At 42.2% G+C, this 25,337-nt stretch overlaps 4 protein-coding genes and 2 long non-coding RNA genes across 8 annotated transcripts; 2 read left to right on the plus strand and 4 right to left on the minus strand.

Moving 5' to 3' along the window:
- Window positions 1-467: 467 nt before the first annotated feature.
- Window positions 468-3,513, minus strand: cpvl (carboxypeptidase vitellogenic like). 2 transcript variants are annotated; one of them, XM_088386505.1, is made up of 13 exons: window positions 3,355-3,513; window positions 3,051-3,232; window positions 2,866-2,987; window positions 2,582-2,702; window positions 2,464-2,522; window positions 2,323-2,402; window positions 2,181-2,247; window positions 1,998-2,120; window positions 1,800-1,931; window positions 1,609-1,707; window positions 1,321-1,494; window positions 1,075-1,247; window positions 468-1,020 (listed from the first exon to the last, which is right to left on the minus strand). In XM_088386505.1, exons 1-13 carry the CDS (start codon window positions 3,357-3,359, stop codon window positions 939-941), a joined length of 1,419 nt encoding a protein of 472 aa, XP_088242631.1. In that variant the 5' UTR covers window positions 3,360-3,513; the 3' UTR covers window positions 468-938. The 2 variants fall into 2 exon arrangements, with proteins under 2 accessions (XP_088242631.1, XP_088242630.1); XM_088386504.1 differs by having other exon boundaries at window positions 468-1,002; window positions 1,065-1,247; window positions 3,355-3,512.
- Window positions 3,514-5,870: 2,357 nt separating this feature from the next.
- Window positions 5,871-18,440, plus strand: chn2 (chimerin 2). 2 transcript variants are annotated; one of them, XM_088386509.1, is made up of 14 exons: window positions 5,871-6,061; window positions 6,179-6,343; window positions 9,688-9,726; window positions 10,887-10,942; window positions 11,021-11,052; window positions 11,135-11,248; window positions 11,314-11,584; window positions 14,579-14,662; window positions 15,296-15,380; window positions 16,397-16,570; window positions 16,628-16,705; window positions 16,838-16,975; window positions 17,045-17,150; window positions 17,682-18,440. In XM_088386509.1, the coding sequence occupies exons 2-14, from the start codon at window positions 6,295-6,297 to the stop codon at window positions 17,851-17,853; spliced, it is 1,398 nt and encodes a 465-aa protein (XP_088242635.1). In that variant the 5' UTR covers window positions 5,871-6,061; window positions 6,179-6,294; the 3' UTR covers window positions 17,854-18,440. The 2 variants fall into 2 exon arrangements, with proteins under 2 accessions (XP_088242635.1, XP_088242632.1); XM_088386506.1 differs by having other exon boundaries at window positions 5,871-6,343.
- LOC148391975 (uncharacterized) lies at window positions 6,424-12,541 on the minus strand. Its single transcript, XR_015860717.1, has 3 exons — window positions 12,467-12,541; window positions 6,767-6,904; window positions 6,424-6,609 (listed from the first exon to the last, which is right to left on the minus strand). It is a non-coding gene; the product is annotated as an uncharacterized LOC148391975 (long non-coding RNA).
- plekha8 (pleckstrin homology domain containing A8) lies at window positions 17,983-25,206 on the plus strand. The gene is made up of 15 exons (XM_088386503.1): window positions 17,983-18,015; window positions 18,097-18,200; window positions 19,649-20,638; window positions 20,995-21,111; window positions 21,192-21,347; window positions 21,441-21,565; window positions 21,862-22,020; window positions 22,091-22,131; window positions 22,195-22,295; window positions 22,522-22,798; window positions 23,078-23,163; window positions 23,673-23,731; window positions 23,800-24,001; window positions 24,065-24,126; window positions 24,189-25,206. Exons 3-15 carry the CDS (start codon window positions 20,578-20,580, stop codon window positions 24,384-24,386), a joined length of 1,644 nt encoding a protein of 547 aa, XP_088242629.1. The 5' UTR covers window positions 17,983-18,015; window positions 18,097-18,200; window positions 19,649-20,577; the 3' UTR covers window positions 24,387-25,206.
- Window positions 18,256-20,464, minus strand: fkbp14 (FKBP prolyl isomerase 14). Its single transcript, XM_088386510.1, has 4 exons — window positions 19,950-20,464; window positions 19,629-19,780; window positions 19,437-19,564; window positions 18,256-19,148 (listed from the first exon to the last, which is right to left on the minus strand). The coding sequence occupies exons 1-4, from the start codon at window positions 20,144-20,146 to the stop codon at window positions 18,990-18,992; spliced, it is 636 nt and encodes a 211-aa protein (XP_088242636.1). The 5' UTR covers window positions 20,147-20,464; the 3' UTR covers window positions 18,256-18,989.
- LOC148391978 (uncharacterized) lies at window positions 21,612-24,119 on the minus strand. Its single transcript, XR_015860716.1, has 2 exons — window positions 22,190-24,119; window positions 21,612-22,120 (listed from the first exon to the last, which is right to left on the minus strand). It is a non-coding gene; the product is annotated as an uncharacterized LOC148391978 (long non-coding RNA).
- Window positions 25,207-25,337: the final 131 nt, after the last annotated feature.

A 25,337-nucleotide genomic window follows, 5' to 3' on the forward strand; every position in this document is an offset into this window, starting at 1 on the left:
GATTCTGAGAAACAAGCTGAGTGCTCCCGCTGATTCAACGTAATGGTGAGTTTTATTTTTATGTTGTTTATATTTGTTTTTATGCCAGTCGTATCATTTTATTCCATCGTATTTATATATTTATTATAAATGTATTTATTTAAAGGCCGGTCCGCGTAATATTTCTGACACGTAATCGGTCCGTGGCGCAAAAAAGGTTGGGAACCACTGCTTTAAACCACTGATTAAATTTATGAGTTTAATTTTCATTGTGCACAGGCATAAATTACAAATACCAGAATTAGTATTACTTTAAAGATCATGATTGTCATGATTAGTACTAAATGCGTAGTGAATCATTTTGTGAACGTTATTCTTTGCGCACACTGCCCCCTAGTGGGCATTGTTGTTACTACACCTTAGACGTCAATACAATCCTCGGAACAGATGTTAGTTTGTATGTATTACTTAATTCTATGACACACGGGTTTATTTAAAATAGCCTTTTATTTTAAGGCAAATCAAGTTAAAAACAAATTTTGTTTGAGAAGGAAATAACATTCAATACTGTTATGGTGCCATATTAAAACCACATTATTAACCCCAAAGGCAGACTAATATGAGTGTTGTACAATTTCATTTTGGATAATCACTATTAGTGAGCAGCAACGATTTGAAAACAAAAATGATCATAGTTAAAAGGCATTTTCAGCCCTCTCATTGAAAATAACCCATAAGAGTGCAATGCTTAAAAAAAATAAAACATTAAGAAAAACTTTGCAGCCATACAGATTAAAAGACATTGTCTTTGACGAGCGATAAGAACATAAAAAAGAATCCCGTGTTCAAATCCAGTAATTACAGCAAAAATAAAATGAACCTGATTTACATACGCTCATCAAAGCGTGTGATTGTGTGAATTCTTCATGCCCAGCCTCGCGTTGATAGAAATCTGTCAATCATGTCAAAAGACCTCGCCGGCTGGTCGTAAGGCAAAATATGTCCGCCGCCTCTGATAATGACCTGCGTGATAAAAAGTCTCTTTTTAAATTGAGTACTTATCCACTCGCGGGTCATGAACTCACCTGGTTGAACTCCCCCACTTGTCTTACGTAACCGGCCACCTCCGTATCGCCGGGCTGAAGCTTCCAATGAAAGCGCGGCGCCGTCTTATAGTCATCCGCTCCGGTCCAGTTGACGGTGGGCAGGAACCGTTCGGTCAAAGGAGCCGCCACGATTACGTCCAGCTGACCGCTGTAGATCAAAACCTGCGTGCGAAGGAGGACAGATGGTCTCAAAATACACAACTCTTCAAATCATCAGTTTTGTTCGAGTCCTGACTTTGTAGTGGTCCATGAGCACGCCCAGCCAGGGCTTGATGCTCTTCATCACATCCTGCATCAGGTGCTTCTCCACCTGCGAACCGTCGTGGAATTCAAGTTTGCCAACGTGGATGGCACGCCGCACCTGAGGGAGCGTCACGAAGGTGGAAAAGTACTCCTGGTCTTCGGGTTCCTGACGTAAAACATTCACAAATATGGAAATGCAGTGGACGCTTCATTAGGAACACCTGTGTATTTAAAAATCATTGGTAATGTTATTGTTTCGATGACAAATATTTCCGTGTACCTGACATAACATGTAGTTGAAATAGTTGGTGCAGCCTGTTGCATTCTGGAAGAAGGAAGGGTACGGCGCCAAGTCGCCATTCAGCAAGCTGTCGAAAACCTGACCGGATAAAGAAATGATTTAAAAAACAAACATGGACGCCAAACATAAATCTGAATATCCTTATTTGAGTAGTTCCTTTCACGAGGTACCTTGAAAGCCTCAACCCACTTCTGCTGCTGGATGAGCACCACACCCAAGTCGGTCTGTTTGTTGACGTAGTCTTTCTGAACTTCGTCGATCATGCCCGTCTGGTACAAAAACTCACCGTAGCCACCCAGCATCTGACAGATATGAGAATGTCACATTCCCGTGGAAGACTTGTGACTCTCGCTTCGGCAGCTACGTACCACTTCGGGGTCGCACAGGCCGTCACCGATGGCCATGCCCTTGAAGTTGATTTTGACCTTGGCCGTGGGGTTGTTTTTATGGATGTAATAAGAGATGGCCGGAACGTATTTCCCCGCGTACGACTGCAGAGACGCACAGTTTTATTGTTGTTGGATGAAACTGATTTAAAAAGCCAAACTTACCTCTCCGGTTGCATAGAAGTCATTGGACTGATACTCGGGAAAGAGTTGGAAGAACTGGATCAAAGCACTTGGAAAGCGACAGAATGGGGGGAAAAAAATAAATCAAAGTGAGCCAATTACAGTCACGGAATAGATGTTGCACCTGTATAGATCTCTGCCAACGTCATCCTGATTCTGTGCATAACCGCGGTCGTCGTCGGTGAAGCTGAAACCTGTCCCGACCTAAAACAAAAGGCAATTTGAAATGTCCTATCGAGTGCAAAGATCTAAATATGCCACCTACTGGATTGTCAACGTATAAAACGGAATATTTCAAGGTCCAGGCGTAGTCCCTCAGGTTCACTGCAATTGCACAAACGTTATTGAACAGACACTTGCCAAAGTTATATGGTTTTTCTTACCCGTCATGTTTTTGGAAACCACATAAGGTCCATGTTCCACAAAAAGGCCAAACATAGAGGTCCCTCCAGGGCCCCCTTGCAGCCACAGCAGAATCGGGGCCTTTCCGTCATGGCTGGATGGCTGGAAGAGTCACCCAAAACAACTTCAGCACCATCTTGTGGTTTGTTATTTAGCAGGATTTTTATGGCTCAAGTAAGAAGCCACTGAATTGCTCCATTGTATTATTGTTCAGCGAGGCAACAATATAATGAATTATATGATGCTTGGAGTGATGGGAATTTACCAGGAGTGCGGGGAAGAACCAGAAGAAGAGGTTACTGTTGTATTTCTTGTTGACAGTCAGGTAGCCGGCATAACTCTTCACGTTTTGGCCAGGCAGCTCCCCAACTGCACTTAATTTCCTGGCTGGAGCAAACAAATAATATATATCGTCTTGTCGATAGACGAAACGATATCGACACAATCTACCTTCGTCAATGGCACCCTTCTCCAGGTAAGGGGTGAGAAAGAGAGGAGCTCCGGGATCCACACCGTTGAGGCTGCTGACATTAAGTGACTTTCGGCAGAAAAAGGACGAGCATCGGCGAGTTTGGACTGGAACGTGAGCGGTCCAGAGTAGGAACAGGACACCCACGGTCTCGATCCAAGCTCTGTTAGTGTTTACAAGTCCGTTCAAATGTTATACGACACGCTCAAACGCGTAGTGTTGAAATTAAACATTTTAAAAATGTCGGTGGAATTAAATGATGTCAAAATGTGGGTTAAAACTCACCTCATGTTTTTTCTTTTCCACAAAACAGTCAATCGCGTAAGAGTGGAGACCGAGTCACATGATCAAATCCTAAAGCAACCTCACGTGATCGTTAAAGAATCACGTGATCGGCAATGTTTCTTTCCCGAAAATGCTTCGTCGCAGGACTTTCATAAGCGCTTGACACCAAATTTGGGCTTTATCGATGTGGCAAAGACGAATTTGTTTCTTTGTATCACGGTATCAAGCGTTGCCTTTTTGACTCAAGCAGCCATTTTGTCCCCCTTTAATTTATTTATTTAATGTATTTATTTTTTTAATTGTTTTTTTTTATTTGATTTTTTATTTGGGCAAAGACATCATCAACATACATTCCTTACCATTTCATTTGATACTATATCATACATGACTTGTCGAAAAGGTTGACAGGTTGAAGCAATTCTGCTAATCAAGTCCCATTCAAGAAAAAAAAAATTAAAAAAAAAATATATATATATATATATATATATATACACATACAAAGATCAACTGTCGTTATTTTGTTTCAATCTGAATAGATTTAGTATGGTAAAAGGCTTGTCAAAGAAACAATTCATTCGTGTGGAAAGTGTAGGCATTCTTGTGAATTCGTATTTGAACTTTAATGAGAGGTTCCAATGAATTGTGCTAATGTTTCCCCAAACATCGTCTTTGGTTAGCACACGGAGTCCCCGTCCTGTCAAGTTGCTGGTTTCGTAATGCGTCAGCAGGTGTCTTCCTCGTCTCAAAGCTTTGCGTTTGATCGCCTTTACGTCTTCGCGATGATGCGTGTATGACATTTCCAGGCGCTTTGTCGTTTCCAAAGGGCCGATGTCTTTGCTTTGAAGGCCGAGCGTTGGGGGTATATACGACGCCTGAGCTCTGTTGGTTCAGTGTGGCACATAGTCCTGTCAGCTGAGTACTTGCTCTCTCTCTCTCTCGTGGAGCTTGCTGTTGTTGCACCCTTTTTTTTTTGTACCTTGTCTTCCTTGGTTCCCTAATGGGCAGAAGAGTGCTAACCAGAAAGATGGCTTGGCTGATGTGGGCGCTCCTGATGTTCCGTCCGCTAGCTGACGCCGAGAAGATTCTCGTTTGGAAGCGCAGTACAGCTGAGATTCAACTCAATGGCAAAGTAGGTGAAAATGTCACTCTGGCCACCAGGAAGGCAACGCTGGACGACTACACAAAAATCGTATGGCTGATAATCGGCAACGGACAGATTCTCTCCTACGCCATCAAAGACAAGACGGCTTCAAAACCTAGTGCTTTCCAAACTCTCATTGGTGATCCTAGCTCAAACAATGAGCAGGGTGCAATCATCCATCAAAACCAAGGAGAGAGACAATCACTTACTCAAGCCAACGAGGCCGAAGAGAGCAACAACGAAAGTCAAAGCGACCAATCTGCGAATCAGGAAACCCAAGAAGAGGCAAGTGATGACACATCAGCCGCAGAAGAAAAAGTGGAAAAGAAAGCCGACGCAGACACAAATAATGCAAAAGCGGCAAACGCAGATGATGCAAAACAGCCAAACATCGAGAGTCAGGGAAACCAAGCAGTGGCAAGTAATGACAAATCATCCAAAGATAACACAGACGAGGCAAAGGAAGATGACGCAGGCCAAACAGATGCAAAAGCGACAGAAACCGTGACCCAAACAGACACTTGGCAACTCACCGAAGGGGCACTTTACAAAAAAGAGAAGATCCATTTTAACCCTAAGAACGGAGACCTGACTATCGGACCACTCAGCTTGACGGACGAGGCCAAGTACAAGGTCACCATGACACCCAAAAAAGGAAAGGCTGAGGAAAAGACTTTCGCACTCAAAGTCACTGCCAGCGCGGGTCGCCGTTGCTCGCATCCCCTGCCGCTGATGGTGATTTGCAGCATGAGCCTCATGTGGTTGTTATAAACGACCAGAATCGGCTGAGCTCTTATTCGTCCACATTCTCTTCCTGCTGCATCGGCAAATGACGACGAGGAGGAGGACTTTCCATCGGAACTGCAAGGAGCTGCATTTCAACTTAGTCACCGTGTCACATATTATTTATACTGTCTGTAACCAAGTGAGGTGACTTGTTCTTTTCTGGTTCGCTCAAATGATTGCACTCGTAAATTTGATTTCATATCATTTTGCATGTTTTCTCTACCTTTAATGTGTGCGTAATTGCTTGATTTTGCTGGAGAGCAATCCAAATTAAAAGACTTTGTTCGATGCTTGGATTAAAATCTTTATGCGTGCAAGACCTTGCAACATGATCAATTCCGCATTCCACTTATCTGATGGGGCCGGCACTTCTTTGGGAGTTGTTAGCCCCAGTGACGTCATCAGATGCGACGCGAAACTAGGGCCACTAGGTGGCGGTATTACCCCTTCGATCTGAGATAGTTATTAATTAGGTCGACCTAAAATGACATTTCAATTGGACTCGATATGAATACTTAGTCCAATTGGGTCATAAAGTAATTTTGTTTTTCTAATTTGATAGTGGTGGCTCTTATTTTCTCTCTCCTGTGCAGCAAGTGCAACTTTCACTTTAAGAAGGCGCGTCTGAGCTTCTGCGGCGGCCAAGTGTGTTTATACGCTGCGAGCCTCCTGGAAGGGAGGCACATGGAGGCAGCAGGCTGCCTGCTGCCGTACGTTTGCATCGGCAACCTGTAGACATGTGAGCCACGTTCGCTGGACCTTCTCGTAGTGGAGGAGGCGGTACGTCTCTCCCCTTAAGAAGAAGGGGGGGGGGAAAGCCTAGATTTGTTCGTTTCTTGCGCCACTCATCGGCGACCGTGCGCGCTCCGAGGATTTCATCGGCTGGCTCATTCATAGAAAAAGAAGACTCCGTCGGTCCAAGCCGAGCGTCATGGAAGCACCGCCGGGTAGGAGGTTGCTGCTGCCGGGAGCGCACCTTGGCTGAGCGGCAGTGAAGGAGAGGAGGGGACGAGATGGCAGCGTCGAGTAATTCAAGCCTCTCTGGTTCGTCCGTGTCATCTGGTAAGAGTTGAAATGCACCCTCTTAGATTTATACATAGAGTATGGTAGCACATGAAATTCTTATTTGTGCATACATGCATGTTCATGCTGAATTGGGACCAATCACATTCATAGTTTCCCACTTGGTGGTGGGCTGCAAGCAATGCTCATGTTTGGCAAGTGCACTTCACTTTCCATGCTTGGAAGTTCTCTGGGGTTGTGAAAACCCAAATATGCCACACAATACAGTAACATACTGCCTCTTGTATAATGAAACCTGTCCTGACCTGAAAGAAAAACCAAAAGGCAATTTGGAATGTTCCATCAAGTGCTTAGATCTAAATCTAAAAATATTAGTATTAGAAATACCAAAATATTGCTACCACGGTTTGGAGGTTGGAACGGAATAATTGCATTTCCATTCATTTCAATAGGAAACCTTACCTCAGTTTACAAACGTTTCTGCAGCCGATGAAATTTATGGACCAAGGTTCCATTGTATATTGAAATCAGCATTTTGGCCTACGCCAGAGTCACGTTATCCTGATGCGGTGCCCAGTAGGTGGGACAATCCGTCATTGCCTGTTGACATAACTTGAGTTATAACATGTTTTAGGCAATATTATTATTTATGCGTGGGCCTCAGAAAGTAGCCACTTTGATACACTTTTTACTTTTTGGACTCCTGCCTTGCTTGCTTTAGAAGGAAACACTTTTCATTTCGAGGGCTGTCATTACCACTCGGCGTAATTATCAGAGGTTACTAGCTGCGTTGCCGCCAGCGATGGAGTGGTTGTCACAAGGGTATGATTATTTTCAAGTCGAGCTTTTTGGCAGGCAGACTCAACATTTGAATAATCTCCACCACGCGGCAAAATGAATCCTGGCTGGTGCTGTTTGCTGACCCAAATCAGGCCGTCTGTTCTGGCTGCAAAAGAAATGCGTGTTTGGCTCACTCCGTCTCGCCAGCTCGTCGTGAATACGGTTAAATAAAACGCGACACCTTGTCTCGGGATAAAAAAAAATAGTCTTAGGTGAGCTGTTTATTTCAAACTGCAAAATCCCAAATGTTGTTGGCATAGATACAAACAGGAGCATGCACACGACAATGCTCCATTTCCCGCATGGCTCTCAAGAGAGAAATTATGTGATGGAGTAAAGAGAAAGAAAAAATACCGTGAGCTTCAGGATGTGAATGACAACATCGTTTGAAGAGATGGAATGAAATCTGAAGTGTTCTGCTCAACACCCCGCAGCACATGCTTCTGCTAAATACTGGTGGTCCCCTCAAAAGTCTTTCCACTACTCACATTTTTCCTCTTTTCCATTGAGGATCGTGTGAAACTGAATTTGTACATTACCGGGATTTTACAGTTAGCACCGAGGCTATCGAAGGTGTAATTTTTTTTTTGGACTTGGGTCATCATACAACAGATGGTCTCCCTACTGCTGAGATACACACACACAATAGCTTGGTTCTTCTACAAAGCTCTTCTACAGCTTGGTAACAGTCACATGATTTTAGCAGCTTATAATGTGACGTGAGTTTTGCAAGAACACGGCGTCCATGGAGGAAATGATAACGTTGAACCTTGCAGGATGACTGGACGCATTCCTCAGCTGCGTAGCTAATAACAAACATTCTGACCTTTTTGTACTATTTTGATTGGTCATATCTTGTTTTGTTTTTTTTAAATCACATTCCTGGCATTGTAGCAATAAATTATAAAAGTGATGTCAAGTCTACTGACTGAAAGATTAATATAGATATATTCACAATATTCCTCAATTCTATTCATAATTTTGGATGTATCTGGAGCTAGAAAGCAAAGTGTGGAGAGTCTCTGTCACCGCAGTTGCTCAATGGGCCAATGAATCATTGCTAAATTGCTAACAGCCTGGAAAATATTTACTTTGTGGCAGTGTTTGTGTTTTTTTTCTCTTTCTAACACTATCTGTGCATTAGTCATATCTGAAAAATCTGGAAAATTTTGATTTTGAAACTCGTATGATATTGGAAAATTTTGATTTTGAAACACATATTTTTCACATTTTTAGAGAATTTTTTATTTTTATAGTTGCACTTTACTGAGTCTATAGTATACACCCACAGGTCCCAAAAATGCAGGCATGTTATCTTCATTCATCAAATATGCTCTTTGCCACTCGAGTAAACATGATTATTATTTTAATGAGCGCATGTGACTGTAGAAGAACTCGGCGGCGATGCGTCTAATTGCTTTCGGGGGGCTGGCCTCCAGCTGTGTCATCCGGCGTTCTCCCCCATCGGCAGGCACTTATAAATACGAAAACCCTTTTGATGTTTTGCCCATATTTGCATCATCATACATGTCGTGAGTCTAGAGGAGCGTCGGTTTGATTCCATGCTGCCGAATCGAACGAAACCAGGTTGGTAGATTCCAAGAATTACATTCAAAGAAAGTATTTGGCAGACAATCAGATGAAATCAAATTCTTTGAACAAGCTGCAGTGGGATCAATCGTTTTGGTCTGCACAGTGCAATGCCCAGCCAACCACACAGGCAACATATCTGCAAAGGCAATCTCATGATGATTAATTTCTTTATCGTGTAGATCAGGTTTTGAGAAACCATGAATAGAATAAGGAAATTTGATCTGGCTGGGCTAAAGAAAATGAACCCTCAAATGCACAGGCTAATTTTTCATACTTTGAAAACGGCTTTTATAAAACCTGAACTGGTAATGCTGTTAGACGTCTATTATTTTACTGCTTGATCCACAGTAGTCACATCTAACAAGTGCTTACTAGTTGACACAAATTTAATCCCCCGCAGCGCTCAGGTGTGTTTTATTTCACCACTTCAGGCCTGAAGGGTGTGGTGGGCAAAGGAATGCATGTTGGTATGATTCATGATGCACTTACTACTCTTAACTGCTCTGTGTTGTTCAGTCAACAAACTTTAATGAAGGCTACTTTAGCGCAATGCTAACAATTAAGTGTCAAATCATCTTTAGACTCAATTTTCAAATTAAATATCATGTTACAGTGACTTACAATAACATTAAATTGGCTTTGTCGGGATAAAACCCATCTTTGTTTTTGATGAACACTTTGACCTACTACGCTACTGTATTTTAATGTTGATCGAGAAAAATGGTGATATTTGGATAGCTAAATGTTTTTTAGGTGGTATTTGGTATAAAAAAAAATAGGAACAGGAGTTTATGCCTTTGTAATGTAATTTCCTCATACTAAATGTTCTGGGCTGGTGCCATCGATCAAGTTGGAATGTATCGATTGTCCTTGAGGCAAAAAAAAAAACACGCTGTTTTACACCGTTGAGACCGACACAGTGACCTGTTTCACTTTTTATGTTTTTACAGACCCTGAGGATTACCAACCACCAATATGGAAGTCCTACTGTGAGTATAATGATTAACGATAAATTTGCCCTCTGTGTGGGAAGTGTATTCGTCATTTGTAAACCATCCACACGCTTTTCCAATATGTGATGTGAATGAAAAACATTGATTTCAAATGAGGCTTTCTTTCTTCATGCTGAGCAACATGAACTCGAGTGTGAGTAAAATAGGTTACGCTCGCGGGAGAAAACACGATTTTCTCTCTGTGAAGAGGATCTGAATATCGCCCACTTCTCCATCCAGTGTTTTATGCCTTGCGGGAGGAAATGGATCCACTCGTCCATATTTGATGCGACTCCAATCATTTTAAGTGGGGAGCAACACGAGTGCAAATGGAAACTGTGACACATTGTAGCAATTTCCTTTTGTTGCATTTGTTTTCCATATATTAAATGTCTGCATATTTTTCTAATCATTGTGTTTGGTCCCATCAGCACTTATTGTGTCAAAGGGATGGATGACGCCCAGACCTTAAGTCACTTTGACAAAAACATGAAAATACACACAGTGAGGAAGCTTGTTCCCTTCCAGGAGAATTTTCTGTGATAAAAAGTGGGCTCGGCTTCACACGGGCTGCAGCTGAGGAACTATGGGCTGCATTGATGGACCATTGGCGGCGCTAGGATTTTGTCCCGGGGGGGCCAAGGGGGTCTGAAAACCCCTCCAAAATATATTTCTTTTATAAACCCCAAATATTCTTCAGAAAATGTTAATAAATATTCGTAATATGTTCCGCATTGGCCACGAGGGGATATTTGAAAATCATAAAATACCCAAAGTCAATTAACTAACCTGGCACATGGGGGATCCAAGTATATTTCAGCGGGGGGGCAGTGCCCCTCACTGGCCCCCCTCCAGCTCCACCAATGCAGTGGAACAACTTAGGTTGCTTTGTGCTAAAAGTTCTCAAGTAAATATTTACTGAGGATTTCAGTGTTTTGTTTTTTTTTCTTTCGCCCTCTCTTCGAGCTTTCACCCTTTTACAATGTCCGGGCCACCCTTGCTGCCGCCTAGCAGCTTCTAATTTAGTATACCTCTTCTTAAATGTACATCGGCGACATTTTTTTTGGGTCCAATCTACTATTTTGAAGTAATTACAACTTGCACTGAATTGCACACGCACAGGCCTTAATTAAAGTCCACATATGTTTCTCTAACAGTGTACCAATTACAGCAGGAGGCCCCAAGACCGAAAAGGATCGTATGTCCCAAAGAGGTGAGTGAGTATATAGGAGCGGAAGAAATATTTGTATACTCACGTTTTTTTGGTTGACTGTCTTTTTTTGTTTTACAGATGGAAACCAGGCCAAAATATTACGGCAGAGAGTGAGTGTAAATCTAATCACTGTACTAAAAACTTTTTTTTTTTTTTTTTTTTTTTTTAATCCAATGTTTTAATTGGTTCCAGGTTCCATGGCATGATCTCTCGAGAGTATGCAGATGAACTTCTCAGGCCTGCTGATGGTTCCTACTTGATCAGGGAAAGCCAAAGACAGCCCGGGACGCACACTTTGGCCTTAAGGTATCAAAGCTAAAGCTATTTCATCCAGCTCGCTTTTCTCACCTCGACTCAAACCATCCGTCTAGATTCGGGCCGCAGACGCTCAACTACAGGCTGTTCTACGATGGGAAACACTTTGTCGCCGAGAAGAGGTTCGAGTCCGTGCACGACCTGGTCACGGACGCCCTCATCACACTCTACATCGAGACTAAGGCTGCGGAGTATATCGCTAAAATGACTGCAAATCCCATTTATGAGCATCTTGGCTACACCTCGCTGCTAAAGGACAAGATGGTGCACAGGCTGAGCCGTGGACACACACAATCCCGCAAGGTTACCTTTGTCAGGGATGAACAGGTGAGTGCCAATTTTCTAAATGTTAGCATGCTATGTCAAGTCACACACTCAATTCCTTGCGTGTGTGTACATATATCGGTGATCTGGGCGTTTTAACAGATCCGGAGTGATACTGTGATTTTAATCAACTTTCGTCCTACATTTTTACAGTGGCACAAAAGTGATTTTAGAGGACGAGTTGTCCTGGGAGTTAAGTGCACATTATCAGATAGCTGCCTGCGGGTGTGTGTTGCCATGCTTCATTGCTTTCTCTGAAAGGTAATGATGACCGAGTGGATGGGGGCCTTTGCTCTCTGTGGCATGCGTATGAACCACGCTGAAACAAAAAGCGCATTGTTTTCGACGGGTAGTGTCGTAATGGTCTGTGAATGTCTTCTAAGGAAGCGCTCCTTTTCCCTGGAAGAGATTTAGCAATCCGTCCACTAGGGGGCAATCTTTATGCGTGTGCTCTATAATTTTTAATTCACACCACGAGATTTCTTCTAAAAAATTGACATTTTAAGAATATTATCCATAGTGAGTATTTTGGCGACACGTGACAACTCTGAGCATCAGCTGTGCTATCGGCATCAGTCATCGCTTTACTTTTCCGTAACCTGACACCCAAGACATTAATACAGCTAATGGTCATCGATCAACATGTCATCAATTGATTTAAAATGCCTCGGTGTGTTCATTTTTAGGATACCCGACCAACAATCGTCAATGGTCGTTTGAGTCAAAGCAATGTTTGATGTCCTGAAAGTCGTCTTGTGTTCAAATATCTCTGCAGGTCTTTTTGATATTTTTTTTTCATACTGCATACAATGATCTGAGCTGTCAGCAGATGTTTGCACCTTTTTTTTTTTGCTTGATTAGATTTATCCAAAAAGCACAGCTCACCTCTGATGGCTTAAATGTGGAAAAGTCTTTTTGACCTTCATGTTTACCATTCGCACAGCCGCGCCCTGAGGCTTCACTTACACAGTGGCTTCACTGTATGGCACGTATTTACCCTTCTAATGCGTGGCTGTGGGCTCACGGTGCAACCAAAATGCTTCCCGGGGGCCGAAAAAGGGAACTCGGCCTGTAGGTTTATCTCCTCGGTTAAATTCCTTTTGCATGCTGAATGTGGTCAGACGTCTACCACATTCCTCCTGATCCTCACCACTCTGACTGGCTGAGGTGCCGGTCAGGCTGGTCTGGTTACTTACCCTGGAATGATCCTCACAGTAATGTCTCTGTTGTTTGTACAGATAATAACCTGCTCTGTCAGTAAATACCCCCTGGTTTGAAAAAAAATCTCTATTTCGACTAACTTTGGACTCACACGGGTCCACTTTGTGCCCTCACAAAGACTCAGAATAAAAGGAGTCAAGCCAGTCCAAAAGAAAGCTGAGCTTGTTGTGTGTGACCACCTTTTGTCCTTTTCTTCCATGTCTTTTCTTTGCCCAGACAAGAGGCCATCTGCCCGTAGACAAAGCTCAATCGTGCCCCCGCCCCTCCCTTCTTGAGGCTAAAATATCCAGTGATATATTTCTCATCTGTCCCTTCTGACTTGTATGCTAAATTGTATCCTCTGGTATGTGTAGGTATTCTCAAAGAATGTCACGCTCAGTGACAGCTGCCATGTCAGTCTTTGCAGCGATGCTTTAAGTATGAGGACAAAAAGGAAAAAAAATTCCAGTCAATTTTGAAAATTGCCTCGAAAAAACGTGAAACTCCAGTTCAGTGTGCTTCCGAAAGATTAGCTACGACAAGTGTTTTGTTTTTGTTTTAATAAATATTTGTTTTGAAATTAAAATTAAATTAATAAATATTTATATAATAATTAATACATTAAATTAATTCTTAAAATTAAAATATCTTAAAAGTCAACCACTGCTAATCGCAATTGTGTTTGACTCAACAGGTTCTCCTGTGTTAAAGAATTTAACTATTCACGTGTTTATTTATTTATTTGTGTTGTGTAAATTGTGTGGTTTTTGTTCTCTTGTGTTGACTAGTCGTGGAATGATAATAAGGGCAGTTGACAGGCTTCCTGTACTTGCTTACGTGCACAAATTCAACTCGACTTTAGCAACAGCCCCCCACTGCTAAACCTCCGTATGGCAAAATGAGCTTCCTTTGCTCTTTTACATGGATTTGAGCACTCTCGGATTATTTCCTATATCTGGATTATGGCAGTAATCCCACCCCCCATCCCTGGATTCTGTCTCTTCTTGTGACTGATGGAAATTGTTTGCTACTGTTTCCGGAAGACTCCACGCGTGTGTTAGGGTGGGGAATTCCACCAGCTATCTAACAAAGCTGGAGGTCATGATCTCTTCAGAAGCTCCTCATCTGTCCTGGCCCAATAATCTCGGGTTCTGTTTTGTGACACATTTAGGAAACCCGAGTGCTTGGCTCTCTGCGTGCTGCTGGCATTTTTGAATCTGCAGCTAAGTGGAGTGGAGTGTGTCCGGAAGGCAGTAGGCGAATGTGAGAGTGCTCTGTGATATAAAGAGGGCGTCTGCACTATTGATCCTGCTTTACAGAGCTGTTGAGCTGTGTGAAACAGTCCTGACAGCAACCCCTCCCCTCCCACAGCCCCTCCCCATCATAGAGCCTGTTCTCTCTCTCTCTCTCTAGCTCTTTTCTGGGCGTGTGAAAGAGGGCCATTGTGCGAGGCACACTCCAACCCTCAGGCCACCAAACTGCCCATCTTGTTCCTCGTCTCCCCTCCCAGTTGAAGCCAGAAGTGGAGCCATCAGTTGCCCTCAAAACTTAGAGGGGAGCGGATTAGCCGTCACCCTTTTGCATCTTCCTCCGGAGAAGATGGAGGGTCCGTGGGAACAGTCCAGTACGGAGGCCGAAAATAACCGAGGAGGTTTAGCGGGGGAGCTGACTAACCATAAAGCTAAAAGACAAGAGCGGAAGCGACAGGAATTGTTAGCGTTTGCGCTGGGAGTCAAACTTGGGAGCAAAGGGACACTTTTGTGGAAGCCTCTCAAACTCTTGGCCTCCTGTCCACAGATTTCGTCTTCTCTGGTGAGACAGAGCGCTTTGAAAGACACTACAGAGAGGCAGTGCTCCTATGAGAAGATCCATAACTTCAAGGTGAGCTGTTTTTATTTTTTTCTGTGCACATTTTGGATGGAAATAGAAATATTATATCATTTTACATTAGCAGCTAGTGTTGTTTTGATGGGAGCACACACAGTTGATCTCCATGCGTAAATAATGAACCCCCCCATTAACAGCGGGATGTATTGATTATTGATTTTAAACTCTTTGTGTTACTCTATTGACTCCAAATAAAGTAATGGTTCGTTTTATGTCCTGTAAGCACTATAGACAGTTTTGAATTAATTTTTGAGAATATTTATTAAGTTTCAAAAGTTCTAATTGGTCATTTGGCTTGGAAAAGAGAACAAAAACAAATCCCTAAGCATCTGCCATATGTTCATTTCAGTCTTTCCATATTTGGAAGGTGTGTGTTTTGACTACACACAGGTGTCATCCTTACAATGTTTTGGGATGCACCAACATGACTTGCAGATTTGCATGTATTTGATTGCCTAGCAGCAGATGCTAGACACATAATCGGAAATCCTTTAATCTGCCAGCCCACTGAGGGTCCCCATCACAAAATAAGCTCTGCGTTGCCCATCAAAAGGATTCTTCTCCAACTTGGACATGAAGGTGCAATGCTCAACTGCGGGTTTATAATCGTGGGTTGTCCACTTGCAGGTACACACCTTTCGAGGCCCACACTGGTGCGAGTACTGCGCCAACTTCATGTGGGGTCTGATTGCCCAAGGTGTCCGCTGCTCAGGTAACTCCATAGCGGAGCATTCACTCACTAAACAAAGAATTTCTTGTCGGTCACAAGGCATATGCGAAACCTAACTCCAAGTTAAGTTGTGAATTGCAAATTCTTATCAACCCATATATAATTGAATACGTTTTTTATTATTCTATAAATATCTATTTTTTTTTTTTTTTTTTTTTTTTTTTTTTTCAATTTTTTAGGTTGTTATTTTTTTATGTGTGTGCTAATATTCACGCATTTTGAATCTGTCTTCCCAAAAAGCTCTGATGGGAGCATGTTTACCTCTGAGTTACATCATCCTTCCTTTTAGAAACACTCTGAGCAAACACTGGGGCCCCATTTTGATGCCCATGGCAATTCCGACGCGTGGGTGGAGTTTTCATTTCTGGGTGTATTATTGGCTTCACGCGAGCAGACAGAAACAGGCGTTTGCGCCGTTGTGGGAGTGATCACAGCAGACTCGCTTCCCGTCCAATGAAAACATCTCTTATTCCCTTTAAATTCACTTAAAAATATAAATGACTTATGTTTGTGTGAAAGGTTATAGACGGGTCAAATGTAACTAAATATAAACCATCACAAGATTTCATTTTTGGAGTACAGACACAAATCAAGACCTGGCAGCTTTTCCCCCAAAACACAGTGATTGTTGTTAACGCATTTTCCACGCTGCTAAGCCAGAGGCTTAGCCTGCACCATGAGAACTCGTGCTTTTGAAAGCAGAAAGAACATCTTTGCTCTCTCTCACTCCATTTCTAACTCGGATGCATCGCTACAAGGACACTAGCCACCATTTTAATCCCAAATCTGTCGTCGGACATCTTTGACACACTTTGCTCGCAACTCTAACGACTTCCTGTTGTCGTTATCTCATATTTGCGCAGTGAAGCAAGCGAGAGCGGCCGTGCCGTGTGATAGTACTCGTCACTTTCACTTGGTCTTAAGCCTCACACCGCTGTGTTTGGGTTATCACGGCTGCCGAGGCTGATGGCCCTTTCGTTATCTCCTCCCCCCCGTAGATTGCGGGCTGAATGTACACAAACAGTGCTCCAAACTGGTTCCAAGCGACTGCCAACCAGATCTGCGGCGGATAAAGAAAGTGTTCAGCTGTGATCTCACCACGCTGGTCAAGGCCCATAACACCCCGAGGCCAATGGTGGTGGATCTCTGCATCCGAGAGATTGAGCTCCGAGGTAAGATGGCGGAGGCGGTATTCCCGTGTGCACACCTTGACGACGTTTGTGTTGCAGGTATGAAATCGGAAGGTCTCTACAGAGTGTCCGGCTTTTCAGAGCACATCGAGGATGTTAGACTCGCCTTTGACCGAGGTTTGTCATCTTCACACCATCTTGAACAAGCTGATTGAATAATATGAGTGAAAAAAAAATATTTGTCTTGAAATTTGGTGAGAATATTTTACAGTGGAAAACTACAAATATTGTTTGTATTCTCGTCAACAGAAGGTGAAAAGGCCGACATCAGTGCCAGTGCCTATGCAGACATCAACATCATTGCTGGCGCTCTGAAGCTTTACTTGCGAGACCTCCCCATCCCTGTCATTACGTTTGACTTGTACCCCAAATTCATTCAAGCTGCAAGTAAGGACTCCTGGTTTCATCGCTTAGATTTTTTTAAGATGTTAATCATTTCAATCATTATTTCTGCAGAAATTCCAAATGCTGAATGCAGACTAGAGGCCATCCACGAGGGTTTGCTGCAGCTTCCCCCGGCTCACTATGAGACTTTACGCTACCTGATGGCTCACCTTAAAAGGTGAGGCACAAAAGATATTGCAGACAAACACAATGCAAAAAAATAAGTGCTAGTCAAACACTCAAATATCACCATAAATAAAATATTTTATTTTTTTGTAAAAATTTAATTGAAGTCAAAATAATGATTTTTTTTCAATCAATTTTATATATTTAAAAAAAATCTTATAAATCCCAATTTCCTAATAGAACGATTGTAAAACTACACATCCGTTTAAAAAGCCTGACAGGGTATTTGTGGTATTACTGCCACCTAGTGGCGTTTGTTGGTATTGCTGGAACTGTCATCTACAGCCCTGTTTTCCAACATATTTTTAAGCCAAGGCACATATTTTACTTTCGAAAACCCCTAAAACACGTCACCAGACAAAAACGTCAATAAAAAGTATTTCGACTGAACTAATGATGTGTGCTGGTAACATAAGAGCACTTTATTAGTTCTGCCTGTCACAATAGATTGCTGCCATAGAATAACAGAATTAAGAATTGCTCCACCAGATCTTTTCCAAAGCTTGTCTTTGTCACATTCCAGGGTAACAACCTTCGAAAAGGACAATCTCATGACTTCTGAGAACTTGGGCATCGTCTTTGGTCCGACTCTGATGCAGCCCCCGGAACAGAACGCCTTGACCACACTGAACGACATGAGGCAGCAAAAGCTTGTGGTGCAACTCATGATCGAGAACGAAGATGTCTTATTCTAGCTGTCGGGACCAGGGATGCTTATTTATTCTGACTACCAGAGGAAATCCAAGCCAGCTTTGAGGAGAGTCAATCACGATGCTCTTGAGGAGCCTCCGTTCACGCATGACTCTTTTTGGTGTTGACATTGTCTCGTTTCTGTCACGGAGCTCCCAGACCGTCAGGTATGAGATGTTTACAAGCCGCAGCGCTGTTACCTGTTCCCTTTTTATTTGAAGAGTGCCCCGCTACCCTCCTGTGTGCAGTCTGTGAACGTGTGAATTACGAGTGAACTTTCCCACGCGTGCAATTCCTGGATCAGTTGTGGGAATATCATCCAAGTTTTTACGGAAACAACACAACCCCCATGGTAGGTGAAGAAGATGAGACAATTGGTCAATTCATGAAGCACTTTTTTTCCAACGTGTGTACAGATTTGTTTTGTAAAGATGTTTATTTTTGTCTTTTTACTCTGAATCCCATTGTTTTGTCACAGTAATATATATACGGTTGGGAATGATGCATGTTTAGTTGGTGTCTGGATACAAAAGAGTTGCGAAAATAAAAAAGCTGTGTTCAAAGTCCCTCAGCAAATATTGTAGGGGAGCTCGATTGGGAATTTTAAAATCGCCCAGAATGATTATCATAAATTGCTCGGCGTGACTGCACATTTAATGAACTCACTACATTTGGGTGCCTTAGTTTTCCATTAAGGTTGTCGGACTGTGCTCGTTTCAGGAGTCCACTGCCAAGTGTAATTTAAGAGAGTGAATGCCTTAAAACTTTTACTACAAATTAATAATAGTTCACGCTTCGTGGAATGAATCTGGATGTGATTATATAGGGCTTTTAAACATTAGATGAACTAATGGGGAGAAATTATCAAGCGTCAGCCCAATGCAATAACAGATTGTCAGGTACAATTATGCCCTCTAGCGGCCAAACAGAGAATAACATTAAGGTGGACCGCCAACTCAAAATACTAGGTAAATATTTTGTTTATTCCCTGAAAAAATCCCTAACTTTCATTTTAAATATATTTGCGATGATGTTTTCAGTGCAGTTGACTGTGCACAAGAATGTAATTCACAGAATGAGGTAAAGAACCCAAGTTTGGATGCAAGCCAGTCCATTAAAAAAAACTGATGAAACGTGTCCTTCACAATTCATCGTGTTGATAAGTGAATTCTCTTGTTGAGATGAACCCATCTTTATCCTCATCCTCGTATTTGAAGATATCATCCACCATCGCGTCGTTCTGTGAGTCATTTGGCGTGTGGCCATGTTTCTTAAATTCATTGTCCAGGTACTGCTTTACCTGTGAAGCACACAGTGACAATTACTGCCGCATGAGGGCGCACTCACAGGTAAAATCACTGCATCACCGCACCTTGAAAAAGATTCGTGCATAGTAAATAAAGGTAAATTTCAGACTATGGTAAATAATAGCAAAAAAAAATTAAATATGTTAATAGAGTTTTCCAGAAAAAATAAGTGCAATATAAGAGTACAGATGGTTTTTTTTGTGGGTGAATTTTCACAATACTCCTTTAAAGTTCACAAAACATTCACACTATTAGAAAAAAATGTAAGAAAAAGTTCACACCTCCTCCCGAGAAAGCTTCCAGTCATCATTGAGATCCATCTCACGGAAGGAATCGTGCGACCTCGGTCCATTGCGGATATCGACGAGTTCAATGTCAAAAATCAGAGTGCTGCTCGGAGGAATCTTGCCTGCAACCAAACAATAATTGATGTACCTCTTTCTTTTCTGTATGCAAATTTCTTTTTAACATACCTCTCCCTTCTTTCCCATAGGCCAGAGATGGCGGAACGGTGAGTTTCCGGCGCTCTCCTGCGCACATTTTCAGCAGACCCTTGTCCCAGCCCAAGATGACCTCTCGGTTCCCGAGGGTGAACCACACTGGATTTCTATCACCTTCAAGGCGGCTGCAAATATCCATCAGTTATTTTAGAATACAGTCGCACCATATTTAACGCTCATGTGGAATGATGAATGCATGAAATTGATGACATGGTGGAGCAGTATAAAACAGCATGATTGAGTTAGTTCAAGAGAAATTAATGCGACAGATTGGACATCAATGCAAGACATTACCTTGAGTGAAACATCGTGCCGTCACTGTCCAAGTATCCTTCGTGATGGACAAGAAGCATATCTCCATATTTTGTCTTGCGCTGACATAGAAGAGGTTGATGGAGAACTTCAATTTTGACTTCAGGGTCGGGTAGTTTGCCTCCAAAGGCGAGCATAACTACTAAGGATAATACCGAGCAAATCGAAAATAATAACATTGTGTTGAGAAAAAAAAGCTATAGTATAACCTCGCGAGGTTTGCAAAATTAAATCACTGCAGTCAGTGTTTTAAGTTAACTACGTGGCACCAAACTTCATGAAAGATCGCTACTGTTCAACAATTCGCCCTCCTCCAACTCTCATTGGTATATTCCTCTAAGCACCGCCCTGTATCTAAACTCTATCATTTCATTGGTTCTTTTCTACGTCATTTATTTAAATCCACACCCACCCTACGCAAATCCTCTGACGATAAGGCAGAGTGGCCGCTTTGAGACGTATCCAAGAAAAAGTTTACGTACTTTTCCCAACGTAGACGCCATGTAATGTATGCTGTGTGTTTACTGTACTACGCAAATCTCACTTGGGGGCTGATTCGGTGGCTGCAGTCAGCTGTGCGCCTAATCTTATCATGACAAACAAGTAATGAATGGCAAAAAACACCTCAACGATGGAGGGAATACTATATAAATGGACCAATTACATCAGCGGTACGTTATCTTTGCTTGACGTTGATGTTATAGCCGTAATCGCCATGGAAGCTAGCTAGCATGACAACGTCACCGAGTTTGTGATAACATAAAGAAAAGAGGCAGCGGGCAAGCTAACGAATGCTAAACGCGTCACTTTTTTTTCCATTTGAATTAACAATGATTTGTACAAACTGACCGTAATCGATGTAATGATTGTGATAATTCTTCTTCATCGTGTGCAAGACGAATAGATGTGTCACTTGACTCAAACTTTTAAAATACCAGGGTTACATCATAATCTGTAATTGTTAGCTTTGCCATAGTCGAAAATTACGTCATTTTTAATGGGTATGTATTTTTAAAATAATTTCCAGGATGGCAACCTCGATGGTTTGTGCTTGACGGGGGAACTTTGTCCTATTATGATTCTCATGAGGATGCTTGGAAAGGCTGCAAGGGGAGCATTAAAATCTCTGTTTGTGAAATTCAAGGTTTGTGCATCTAACCATTTTTGGGATATTTAAAAAAAATGACAGTCTGCTTTAACCTATCGACGCATCTTGGCTGTTAGTTCATTCGTCTGACTCTACACGGCTTGATCTGACAATACCTGGAGAGCAGTACTTCTACCTGAGAGCCATCAATGCAGCAGAGAGGCAAAAATGGCTTGTTGCTCTGGGAACAGCAAAAGCTTGCCTGACAGACAACCGAACAAAAAGAGAGAAGGGTAAATGGCTCATCATAAAATTGAGAAGTTAACTGAGCTTCTTACTGCTGCTTTTATCACCAAAGCATGATTTATTTTTATATCTCTTTGCAGAACTCCAAGAGAACACAGAAGCACTAAAGACAAAGATGTCCGAGCTCAGGTTGTACTGTGACCTTCTTCTTCAACAAGTGAACAAAATCAAGGATGATGACGGCGAGCTTGGTGGCGCAACAGAAGTAAGCAACGCTGTATGGATATTTTAAAAATGTAAACAAGCCGGTCTCTGTGTGGTATACTACTTTATTGTCTTCTTAATTGAACACATTACAGACACAGTTCCTGTTATAAGAGGGGGTGCACACTTGTGCAACCACTTTATCAATTGTTCATTTTTACTGAGTTGTACATTATTTTTTAAATTATTTTTGTATTATTTATATATTATAATTTTTTAATTTTATTTTTTTTTTTAAACAAGGCTGGTTTGTTGTATCTGCTGTAATTCAATGTATGGTCTCTGTTGTCATTTCAGAGCGGCATCGAAACGGGCGACATGGTGAAGTCGACGTGCAGCACATTCCTCAAGACCCTCGAGGAGTGCATGCAGATCGCAAATCGGACTTTCACGCCAGATGCGTCCAAGCAGAGCCCGCCGGCGTCACCTCCCGTCGCCGCCATCAAGCCGCAGAAGGTGCGTTTGTTTTGCAGCCTGATATGATCAAACGCGGCAAACATGACGCCCATTCACACTTTTTTTCCAGATGAAGCCCGTCAATCAGGTGAATCGACGCCTCGGAGAAAAGTAAGTACCGCTAAGGGTCATGTTATGTTAGCGTTCAGTGTTTACATTTCAAATATACCTCAGATGGAGAGAGTCAGAAACAGAGGTGATGTCACATGACACCCGCAGCCTCGACTCCGGCGCGGATGAACCAGACGGACCAGAACGACAACCTTCCCCTCCAAGTACGTCCAAGTAGTTTCCTTCATGTGAACCAGCGGCGGGTTCGACTGAAAATGACATCACAGTTGCTCGGGGCTCAGGTCACAACTGATATCTGAGTTTGGTCATGTGACTTTTGCAAGCCGAGCCATGATTGGTCGCGACCTGAGCCCCCCAGGCAACTGTGATGTCGATTTTAGTCAACAATCAAAAATATTTCATTTCCATCTTTCTCGTGTACCCACGCAGACATGCACGCCGCCAACGGCGACAGCTCGATCCAGGAGGAACGAGCCAATCCTCTTCCTCCTGCATCCCATATTACCGCTCAGGGTAAAGACTCAGCAGAAGACCAGAAGGAAAAGGAGACCTGTGAAGGAGACCAAAGCGTGGAAAGCAGTGGCGATGAGCCTCAGAAGGAAACACTGGCTGACGGAGATGAGGAGGTTGACTGTGAAGAAGAGATTTTCAAGGATTCGACTGAGAATGAGGAAGTGGAGACTTTTTTCACCACAATGAGTCACAGGTATGAACCTATGTGATGCGTTTCCTCAATTTTCACTTTCACGGGATTCTTCTGAAGAAGCAAGTCATTAGTATGAGATTTAATAGTGTCAAGCGTTTCATTTGACTCGCCTGTTGTCGTCTTTATTTTCTCTCTTTTTCTGACTGTTAGCCAACAAAGTGTGAATCTCTATTTCTTTTCCTGTATTATTTTTTTTCCCCTCTGTTTGCTCAAATAAAGTCGATGATGCGTTTACTATGGTCCTGTCTGAATCTGTTATCCTTCCTTTTTGTTTTTTAGATTTAGTGATATAAAGCTGGATGAGGACAATGGCATCCCCACGCAAGAGTTTTTGGACTCATGCTATGCAATAGTGCCTGTATTAGGTAGGCCAGTCGTGTCGTCCTCATCTCTTGGGGAAAAAAAAAAAAGAAAAAAGCCGTCGACAAGCCTTGGCTCTTTCTTTTCTTTTCATGCCATCGCTGCTCGCTCTTTCTTTTCTTTTCATGCCGTCGCTGCTCGCTCTGTCCTTCACGACTTCTAAATGCTTTCTGTCTGGCCTTCATACTTTTACAGTTGACTCAAATGCATGCTCAATTTGAAGAGGCATTCTTGAATATTTAATTACTTTTATGGGATGAAGAAGTTTCCACTTTTTCAATTTTTAAGTCAACTGTTTTGTCTCATTTTACTGGACATATAACAATGATTGCTCATTTATGAATATTTTATTTATTCTTTATAATTATTTATATTTTTATTATTTATAATTATTATGATTTATATATTTTTTTAAATATTTTTTTAATGCTGACTTTATTCCTGAAATATTTTATCTGTCTTGCATGACTGGACAAAGGACAAAAGAAACGATAATTTCTTTGTGCCCTCTCAGACAAACTTGGCCCTACTGTCTTTGCTCCAGTCAAAATGGACTTTGTGGGAAACATCAAGGTCAGTCGACTTGAAGCTCCAAACAAATACATGAAAGTGATTGAAAAGTTTTCATTTCCTACTCGTAGAAGATCAATCAGAAGCTAATGTCGGACCCGGACAGCTTCCCCACGCTGCAGTCCATCGTGCTGCACGAGGTTGACGCGCAGGTGGCCCAGGTGCGCAACTCGGCCACCGAGGCTCTGCTCTGGCTCAGGCGGGGCCTCAAGTTCCTCAAGGAGTTCCTGATGCAGGTCAACGCGGGGGAGCAAGACATCCACGGAGCACTCAGTCAGTAGTCACGAGTCTAGTCTGTCCAAATAAGTTTGTATTTGAAACTATCATCTTCTTCAGATCACGCTTACGGCAAGACTCTTCGCCAGTATCACGGATGGGTGGTCCGAGGAGTTTTTGCGGTGAGTCACAAATCACAGATAAAAAAATGCTTCAGTTCCTCATTTTTTTGTTTTCTTCCTAGTTGGCCCTGCGAGCCGCTCCGTCCTATCAGGGCTTCACAGCCGCCTTGGTGACGACAGAAGGCGACGAGCTGAAGAGCGGCTTCATCAGCGGCATGCACAGAGATCTCGACGTCTACCTGCCCGCCATGGACAGTCTACTGGCCATCCTGGACGCCCTCTATGAGGAGTACAACCTGGAGTCCGACGAGGTGGTCTAAAAGGTGACCCACACTCGTTTCCAGACTGAAGTTTCAAGACTGAGTCTGCACTTGAGGAGCTTTCGGCATCAACAATGAAGTGTAGGTTTTAGTGTAGTCTTTAAAAAAAAAAAAAAAAATCCATACAAACACTACAAGCTTGATTTCTAAGCTTGAAATGAAAAGTTTGAATGTACATGGAAACAAAATCAATGTCAGTGTTTTTATTATAAACTAGGTGATTTTTGCCTAGTTGACTTTTTATTATTCTAACTTGCCAACGCTGCACTGTTTGTTTAGTAACGAAAGTCAAAAATTTTTTCTTGACTCTAAGAGGGACCATGGAGGAAGGTTTTAGCACTACAACACTGGAGAACTAAATAAATATTCATGTAGAGCGTGGCTATAAACACTCAACAAGCCAATGCATAATATGCATTTTCTAAGTTTATTTATTTTGTCTTAAGTTATAAACATGTCATTAGTTTCATCTCATCATAAGAGTTACAGTAACATGCCGCCTTGAATGAAGTGACTCGATAAACCTGTTTCATGTCGCGGAAAAAAATGTGCTGATCTCATCCGTCCATATGCGATGTCATCATGATACTACTGTGCTAAATTATTACTTAGAAACCAGTGAAACTTTTTTAAGACCTTGTTACATTTGTTTTTTTGTTTGTTTGTTTTTTATGCCTACAATAATTTTCCACAAACCAAAATATGGTTGTGGATATGTGCAAAGTTAATCACGTAAATTATATACAAGTATTTGATTGCTTTTTTGTATCTATAGAAATATTTGATATGTATTCAATAAACATAACTGAGTTGTCTTGTCTCCTAGCTTTGTTAAAACCTTTTACCAACATAAATGCAACGTTGTCCATGAGTGCATTTAAGAGTTTCAAATAGCATTAAAAGTTTTTTTTATACATGGCATGGGGCTCAGCTTGTCTGCTGCATCTCCTG

Source organism: Syngnathus floridae, chromosome 10 (genome assembly GCF_059516105.1).
Source record: "Syngnathus floridae isolate MCC-2025c chromosome 10, RoL_Sflo_1.0, whole genome shotgun sequence".
NCBI lineage: Eukaryota > Metazoa > Chordata > Actinopteri > Syngnathiformes > Syngnathidae > Syngnathus > Syngnathus floridae.

Excerpts from the sequence above, each read along its gene's own strand:
- cpvl (XM_088386504.1), bottom strand. Across the intron at positions 2,703-2,865 it reads GGTTCTTCCCCGCACTCCTG|CCATCCAGCCATGACGGAAA; the intron begins GTAAATTCCCAT and ends TGACTCTTCCAG. Across the intron at positions 2,248-2,322 it reads GTTGGCAGAGATCTATACAG|TGCTTTGATCCAGTTCTTCC; the intron begins GTGCAACATCTA and ends TCGCTTTCCAAG.
- chn2 (XM_088386506.1), top strand. The coding sequence starts at position 6,295 with ATGGCAGCGTCGAGTAATTCAAGCCTCTCTGGTTCGTCCGTGTCATCT. Across the intron at positions 10,943-11,020 it reads GGATCGTATGTCCCAAAGAG|ATGGAAACCAGGCCAAAATA; the intron begins GTGAGTGAGTAT and ends TTTGTTTTACAG. Across the intron at positions 11,585-14,578 it reads CCTTTGTCAGGGATGAACAG|ATTTCGTCTTCTCTGGTGAG; the intron begins GTGAGTGCCAAT and ends TCCTGTCCACAG.
- fkbp14 (XM_088386510.1), bottom strand. The coding sequence starts at position 20,146 with ATGTTATTATTTTCGATTTGCTCGGTATTATCCTTAGTAGTTATGCTC. Across the intron at positions 19,781-19,949 it reads GGCACGATGTTTCACTCAAG|CCGCCTTGAAGGTGATAGAA; the intron begins GTAATGTCTTGC and ends GGATATTTGCAG. Across the intron at positions 19,149-19,436 it reads GGAAGCTTTCTCGGGAGGAG|GTAAAGCAGTACCTGGACAA; the intron begins GTGTGAACTTTT and ends TGTGCTTCACAG.
- plekha8 (XM_088386503.1), top strand. The coding sequence starts at position 20,578 with ATGGCAAAAAACACCTCAACGATGGAGGGAATACTATATAAATGGACC. Across the intron at positions 21,348-21,440 it reads CCGAACAAAAAGAGAGAAGG|AACTCCAAGAGAACACAGAA; the intron begins GTAAATGGCTCA and ends ATCTCTTTGCAG. Across the intron at positions 24,127-24,188 it reads TGGTCCGAGGAGTTTTTGCG|TTGGCCCTGCGAGCCGCTCC; the intron begins GTGAGTCACAAA and ends TTTTCTTCCTAG.